Here is an 8,236-nt window from a genome sequence, read left to right as displayed (position 1 = left end):
CTGAATGACTTCAAAGCAAAAGTAGGACAGAAAATTGAAATGCTAATAAGGAGGTTTCATTTAGGCTACGGTAAATAGAGCACTGCATTACGCAGTAATGTATTCTCTAATGCTGTGGTACAGATCTATGTTGCTTAATGGATTACATTATCTGCTTTGACCAACAGGCATTTTTGCAGCTTGTTGCTTGGTTGGTGTGGGGTTTTTTTTTGTTTGTGTTTGTTTTTGGTTTTGTTTGTTTTTGTGGTTTTTGTTTGTTTCCCTCCCCCCCCCCCCCCCCAAATACACACACACATGGATATGAATACTTTGTTTATCTCTTTCCTAATTTGTTATAAACTTTTTTAAGATACTTTGGTCTTCTGATCACCTGCTGGGATATGGTATCTACTTATATTTAAACATCCAGGGTTCAACTCATAAAATTGGTAGAGGAAATTATGCTTTAAATACTGTTTGGGAACAGAAGGAGATAGAAGGATGTACGACTGGACTTACTGGATTCTAATGGAAAGGCAGAACTGCAGTGAGGCAGACCTTTTGTCTCCGTTCATCAACACATCTCTGCCAAAGCTTCAAAAGGTAAGGACTGAATTTAATCACACCACCAACTGTTCATCTACCAGGTACAGTACATAGATCTTTGTAAAATCAAAACATGATACACTGCTGTCTTACACTGGATGAATGTTGGTGCACATCTAAACATACTTATGCTTCCATATAAATCTGCTAATACAAGCTTGAACCTAACGGTTTAAATGAAATACACCTATAACAGAGCTAAAAATGGACAAGGGATATTTGTCAACTTTTGTTCTAACAAAATTCATATAATTTAATTTCAGAAGATATGTTTGAAAGTCACAGATATCCAGAATTAAAAGACAGAGCCCTGCTGTTCCTAGGCACTTTGTACCACTGGATTATTGGATGTTAAAGGATATTTTTTCCTATAACAAATCTTCAATTAAAAAAAATGTTTAAACTTCATTCATTCTTTGGCTTAGTTATAAAAAACTAGTGACCAGTTTCATCCTCAAAATTCTGTAGCCGTAAAAGCTACAGGATGTAGGAGAATCTTGATACAAACTTTAGATATCTGTGGATTGCAAGAGGACTTAGTTCTGAGGAAGTCTCAGTGGCTTTTATGTAGGGAACATGGTCTGTGACATTGTCAAATGATTAAGGTATTTTTTCATGTTTGTGCTTAAATTTAGTTAAGAGTTATCTATAGCAGTTTAGATAGAAGAACATATTGGCTATGCCATGTAAGAATAAAGATCCAGATTTTGTAGTCACTAAACCACAGTTTTTGATTATCAATAAATGTTTGAATTAAGTCACAAAGAGAACAAGATCTTTAAAGAAACATTGGCTTGAACAAACAGGAAAAACATGTTTTATTTGCTTTACCAGAAAATGTACTTTATTCCTTGGATGTGATGAAGTCAGAAAAAGTAGGTGAATGTGCAGGTCCCCATCCTTTGCAAGGATCTTCGAGAAGCAATTACTCAGCTACATACATTCAAAAAATTGCAAGTAGACAAGGTTTTACTGTATTTGCACCAACTGAAAATAACTTTAGTGTAGACTCCATCCCAGAAGACGCTGGGAAGAGTCTTCTCTAGAGATTCTGTGACAAGAATAACACCTACTGAGTGAAGCTCTGTGCTTCCTGAAGCACATAGGCTTGCTGTGTGAATAACATAGCCTCAACCTATCTCATTTCATGACCACAGCACAAGGAGGCTAGTATCCAGACAGCACATCCTACTTAATTGGGATATATAGCTATCTTAATATTAGAAGTCTTGTTAATAAATTTTGGAAAATTGGATTAAAGTTATTTTTATAGATGAGGGCACAATTTTTGATCTAAAAAGGAAATGTCATTGAAAATAGATTATGGCACCAGGCTGTCAAATCTAGTAATTAATATAATATTCCCTATTGCTTGTAGCAGCCACTAATACATGCAACATTTTTGAAACAGTGATACAACAATTCATTGTGTAACACAGCTTCTTGCAGATCACTGCTTCTTCAGGCTTGCAAGATAATTTCTCTTAAAGATGCAGAAAAATCTTTCAAACTCTCTTCCAGTGAAATACAATAGTGACTATTCTTAATTAGTGAGGATACAGTTAGAAATGATACATAAAACAAATTTAAAATTGGACAAGTGGCAACAAACATTTTTATCTTTCAGCTTGATACAAAAGGGGAAGAACTTGACTAAGCATCAATAGTAAAAAATATTTGTAAGAATTACAAATCATAGAATCATAGAATCAAGAAGGTTGGAAGAGACCTCAAAGATCATCGAGTCCAACCTGTCACCCTAAACCTCATGACTATCTAAACCATGGCACCAAGTGCCACGTCCAATCCCCTCTTGAACACCTCCAGGGATGGTGACTCCACCACCTCCCTGGGCAGCCCATTCCAATGGACAACCACTCTCTCTGTGAAGAACTTTCTCCTCACCTCCAGCCTAAACCTCCCCTGGCACAGCTTGAGACTGTGTCCTCTTGTTCTGCTGCTGGTTGCCTGGGAGAAGAGACCAACCCCCTCCTGGCTACAACCTCCCTTCAGGTAGTTGTAGACAGCAGTGGTGAACAAAATAAAACTATGGCAAATGGTAATTCAGTTTTTATGTTAATCCAAAAGCATGCTGTATCTGGGACTAAAAAAGTCTGTCCACAAAACATGGATTTCCTATTTGTCAGTTATAAAACTCAGAGCTACAAAAATGCACTTGAGTGCTGGACTTCTCTAAGGATAAAGAAAAACCAGAATTCTCAAGAGCAATCTAAATGCTAAAACTGTAAGTTATGAGGAAAAGTTAAAGGGATGAAATTTGTTAAATAAACAAAAGTAGAAGAACAGAGGAACATGGGATATCCTAGTAGGGATTCGCTGAAAGATTTAGAAAATTTACACATGATGTCTAGACAGACATTTTAAACATTAACAAGTCTGTCTTAAAGAACTTGAGATCTTCAATGTCTCTTGTGGTCTTACCTGTACAGAAGCACTTGAAAGAGAAAGCTAAGAATTTTTCAGTCCTGCTGTGTCACTGTGAGTAGTCATTCACCCTACAGAACCAAAGGTGCAATGTTTGAAATGTACTTAGAAGACGAAGCTAGCTGGCTTAGGAAAAAAAAATAAAAAATTACGGTCTCACCAGCTTGACAGCACCTATCAGTATTTACAAATGGTGTTTCCTGGTTTACAAATGTTTTATGAAAACAAGTACCTGGTATTTATCTTCTGGTAAGGGTATTTTAGTTCAAGGCATAAAATAAAATAAAGGCTACAAAATTTTCACATGTATTTTGTTACAACACACTGCATCTAATTCCTCAAGGTATGTAAACGTATGCTTAAAGTGACTATTTCTTCATCCAAAAATTACTCTGGGCCCTACATGCTAGTGCTCACAAAGCATATTTGACATTGGCTGTCCACAACAGTATATTACCAGTGCATTTCTGTGTGTCTACACGTATGGGCAGGAAGACAGAGCAGTGACTTCAGGAGGGAAGAGAGGAATCCTAAAAATGTAATTACAATTTGGATAGGGGATACACTAACTCCTGAAGCCATGGAATTCCCAACCTTCCTAGTCAAGAACAGCCTACATATCTAATACAATTCATCTGCAAGAGGAACTCAAGAAGCAGCTGGCTAAGTCTGCTTGGCACTGCTCCTGTCCATCTCCCATCCTACCATTTCAGCTTCCTGATCAGAGTTGATACTTCATACATCTCAGCATGCTATTCGAGATTCTCCGGCTAGAGAACTAGGCACGCGGACTGCCAGAATCGTTGCAAAAAAAGGGTTGTGGTACAGCACAATAGCTGGCCTCCAACAGTCTCCCTAGGCTACCCAGCCTGATTAGCATGCTTACTCGAACCATGTAGACATTTTGGGCTGAGTGTCAGTGAGCACCTTTATCTACTTGACTCTTCTGAGTAGACACAAAAATAGAAGGGCATGCATCCATCCAGAAAGCACACAAAATGTCTGTGCTCTGGAGATTCAAATCTTCAACTTGTATGCTGAGCTGGGAACATGCATTTAAAAAGTGAATCTGCAGCACCACAGATCAGCGGTTTAAAGACCTTGTAACTCAAATTCTTCATTTCTCTTTTCCATCTGAAGATGTAACTACTGCTGACTGTAAAGAGGTTGAGCTTACGAACACAGAAGATGTCTTATTCAGTAAGATTGACAGAATGTGTATTCCATATGACACTACAAGTACTTTTTTTCCTACGATGTGCAACAATCAAACTGTTGTAAAATGAAAAAAAAGCAAAAAAAAAATGCATGCAGACAAGAAAAAAAAAAGAACAACAAACAAACAGGAGCATAAAGAGTATTTAAGCTCCTGCAACAATATGAAGTTAGATAAACGTTGCAAATGATCCTACAGAGGAAGCCCATATCAGACAGGAAAAACAAAACAAGCTATAATTCAGATCCTCTCTCTTCTGCCCTAATCTTTCCCATAGTTTATAGCTAAGCAGGACCTATATCGTTTAAGCACTTTAGGATTTCAGTTACAATGACACTGCTAATCACCTGTATACTTCGTCTGTGTGCAGCTGGTATTTTACCAGAAGACCAAAGTTTATGCCAAAAAGATAGTTCACAAACCATAAAGGAGAGAAAATGTTTCTCACTGACTCCAAAGGAGACAAAAAGAGGCCCTGAAACAGCATTAAGATTTCAGTTCCCAGCTTCATAAACTGTTGTGCTGTACAATCCCATCAACAAATACTGCAACTGATGTCTAAAAATTTCTTAGATCCCTTGTTATTTAAGACTTCAGATTCTTTTTTAAGACAAAATGGATTTACAATCTGTTTATCCTCTTCGCCAAGGCAGCTGGAGAACAAAAAATAAAGTCCATAATTTCTGTGTGAAACACATAGTACATGACACTCCTATCCTATCAATGGTATGAAAATATGCAACTGAACCCACGTTTTGAGCAAAATATGAAGTAGGGAAATGGGAAATTGCAACTTTTGAGTTAAGTATATTACCTGAGGAAACACTTAAGCATAGTCTCTTAAGCTTATGCTCTCCAGGAAAAGAACTTAGTCATCTAAGTTTCAGTGATGTGGAAATTTTTTTAGCTTTACAGTAAAGAAAACCCAAACAAACATACAAAGGTTAAAAATGGCTGAAGACTGTGTACCACTTAATAACCCCATGGATATGCACCTTAGTATTTTCACCTTATCTCACATGCAAGAACCATAAAAACAAAGTGATTTTAACATATTACTGCAGAGGCAGACAAAATAAATTTGTTTGGGGTAAGAAGGGCTACCTATAGGCAGCTTATAGCCATTCAAAAATCTGTATTGTATACCCAGAATGTATATGTACCATGTTAGACCACACAATTCAGAACTCAGTGAAAATTTACTAAATCTCATTTGGTATATGCTGTGTCGGTGTGAGCTGAAATTCCCCCCCCCACCACCAAGTAACCAGGCTAGCCCAGTCTGGAAGCAAATGAAGGCTGTATTTACAAGCAGAGTCTAAAATCTACGATGAAATGCAATGAATACATACAAATATACAAAATTCACAACATTTACAAATATATACAATCAACAGAAAAGCACAACCGATCTCCCTTTGCTTCCCCCCAAGGGGACTCTCCCAAAGGGGCCTTTCTCTCGCCCAGGAGCTTCCCCCCAGACCCCCCTGGACAGAAAAGCAGAGTTTAGTTGGAGCAGAGAGTTGTTAACTTAGCTGCCAAGGTCAGTGTGTTATCTTCAGCCAGAAGAGAAGAAGAAACAGCAGCCAGACAGCCCAGCAACTGCCCCCACTGCAGAACGCAGAATGTGCAGAGTGCCCACTTTGTTTTGGGTAATAGTTCTTAAACATTTCTATCTATCCAATGGAAGTGTTTAGAACAATCAGTATTTTGCTTTCTTACACCCAATAGTGACTTATTTACACTCTTTCACTTTCTCTGTTTTGAACTTTGCAAGGAAAAATGAAAAAGACAGTTTCAAACCATCACATACGCCCAGTCAACAAGCCAATTTGAAAATGTGCATGAATTTAACTGTGTTCTGCAGACTTGCATGATTACGTATCAGTTAGCCAAGTTTACCCTTCTCAATAAGCATGTATCATGTTCACAGGTGTGTAAGTAACTACTGGCTCTCAGGGTAACCTCCACCACAGTATGTTTCCCTCAGCTCAGACATTACTGAATTCCTCATCACTTGAAATAGGCTTAAAATAAATTAAAAAAGGTAGCAAATAAAAAAATTAACTGCATAATTCTCAATCTCATTTCTACCTCTTCTTAAATAAACAACCAATAACAAAATAAATACTACTGCTGAGACATTTGAGATAGGTATGTAAAACAGGTCAAGTAAAACTTAACACTTTCAAATACTTCCACATCTAGAAAACTATGTTCCATCACGACTTAAAATTCTGATGGACCTTCCATCCATCGTAAGACATCGTATGCTCATAAGACTTAGTCATGATCTAAAAATCTAATGAGTTTGTCTATATTGGGAAGATATTCCTGTGTTCCAATGTAGCTTTGACAAATCAAGTAAGCTAACATTACACTGACTATCACCGATGTACCAGAGTAAAGCAAACATAATTGAGGTCATCAGCCTGTCAGGTAACCTGACCTTGAATAGTGCACAATAAAATTTGCAACACAGGCCACTTAATCCTACAAAAGTTCATCTTCTGTATTACACTTTCATTTTATTTTTTTTTCCTAACGGTCTTTAGCATTTATTTCCACTTCAAATATTCTAAAGTTTTGCATAAGGTTATGTTTTCAAGATGAATTGATAGTTTACATGCTAGAAAATGTCTCCTTTTTGAGGGGGCTGGAGGAAACATCATCAAAATACTTACACTTTAATTACACAATGAAAACCTGATGGATGAGCTTTTTCTTGTTAGCTCGTTCTTTCTGTACTTGTTTACAAGTGTTACTGTGGCAGCAAATACAATTAAAGATGTTTTTTTCAGAATATCTGTTAATTAGAAGGTGGATGAATCTGCCCTCAGCTACAACTGCCATACAACCTCATTACTCACACTCTTATTCGCCATGACAGCAAATGCTCTTACAGTAGAAACACATTCTTGAAACAGCAGAATACCACCATTACAAGTATTGCAATTAACATCTTTATACGCAATGTATTTAGAATTTTCCCTTTCTATTATTCTAAGAAAGACTCCACTTAAGTGAACTACTAAGGAAATTAACACATTTGCTGTCTGAAACAAAGCTGGAATATTGACCTGTTGCACAATTTTTATTGCAGAAACAAAATACTTTGGGCATTTTTAATGCTCACATTGTAATGTTACAAGAAAAATTTGGCCTGAAGCAAAGGATCCATGTTCTTAAATCTCATGCAGGTATTTCATGACTACACATTACACTTGTAAAAGGTATTTAAGACACTGGGCACAGTCCTTTTCATAGCCTACAAAAGCAGGATCTAAGATGCATTATCAAATACAATCATTGCAAAATGAGACAAGTTAAAAAAAATCAGAAAACCAACTCAAAACTCAAAAAAGCTTTGTTTGCAAGTCAAGTTTTATTATTGAAAAGGTACAAATAAAGGCCAAGCAAGTTTTATTTGTCTTCTTAATTCCAAGATAGAAGAAAGTATGAGGACTTTGTATCTATATTGCTCACAATCACAGGGTGAGAGTTCTTTAGGGGATAGGGTTTGGGTGTAAGATGCATAAGGAGACTAAATGAAAATTCAAGTATGTAGTGGTAGCAGTTTGGGTTTTAAAAAAACATCACCACACTTGCCAAAACAGTAAAGTATTGCCAATTCAAAGGAAGGCATTGCCAGAAAGAAATAAATTGCTGAGAGGCCTACCTACAGACAAAAGAGACAAGACTTCACACATGCGACGCCGCAATTAACCATTGCCTTCGTACAGAACTGCAAAGCAGTACAAATCTTCAAGCCACTATGTCACCTTGGGAGCCTAATATTACAGCTCATGTCTGTTTCTGCAGTCGTTATTTCAACAATCCAAACTACCAACGGTGAGTTACCTGCATGAAAAAAATACAAGAGGGATGACTGGTGAGGAAAGTTACCTTTTTCCTTACAACCGCCTAGGCAAAATGAGGTATGTGTCTGTGCAGGAAGATTTTGCTTCGTCTCAAGAACACTGGCTTGCT

The 8,236-nt window shown here is 37.1% G+C and overlaps 1 protein-coding gene across 1 annotated transcript in view; it reads left to right on the top strand.

Moving 5' to 3' along the window:
* The first annotated feature begins 480 nt into the window (after positions 1-480).
* PUDP (pseudouridine 5'-phosphatase) overlaps positions 481-8,236 on the top strand; it is a 79,693-nt gene continuing 71,937 nt past the window's right edge. Inside the window, exons 1-2 of the mRNA XM_054384417.1 lie at positions 481-582; positions 7,350-7,446. Of these exons, the coding sequence (XP_054240392.1) occupies positions 481-582; positions 7,350-7,446 (199 nt within the window). The remainder of the gene's footprint in view (positions 583-7,349; positions 7,447-8,236) is intronic.

Source organism: Indicator indicator, chromosome 1 (assembly GCF_027791375.1).
Source record: "Indicator indicator isolate 239-I01 chromosome 1, UM_Iind_1.1, whole genome shotgun sequence".
In the NCBI taxonomy this organism is placed as follows: domain Eukaryota; kingdom Metazoa; phylum Chordata; class Aves; order Piciformes; family Indicatoridae; genus Indicator; species Indicator indicator.
The sequence above is the reverse complement of the archived record's forward strand: the minus strand, read 5'-3'. Positions and strand labels throughout refer to the sequence as shown.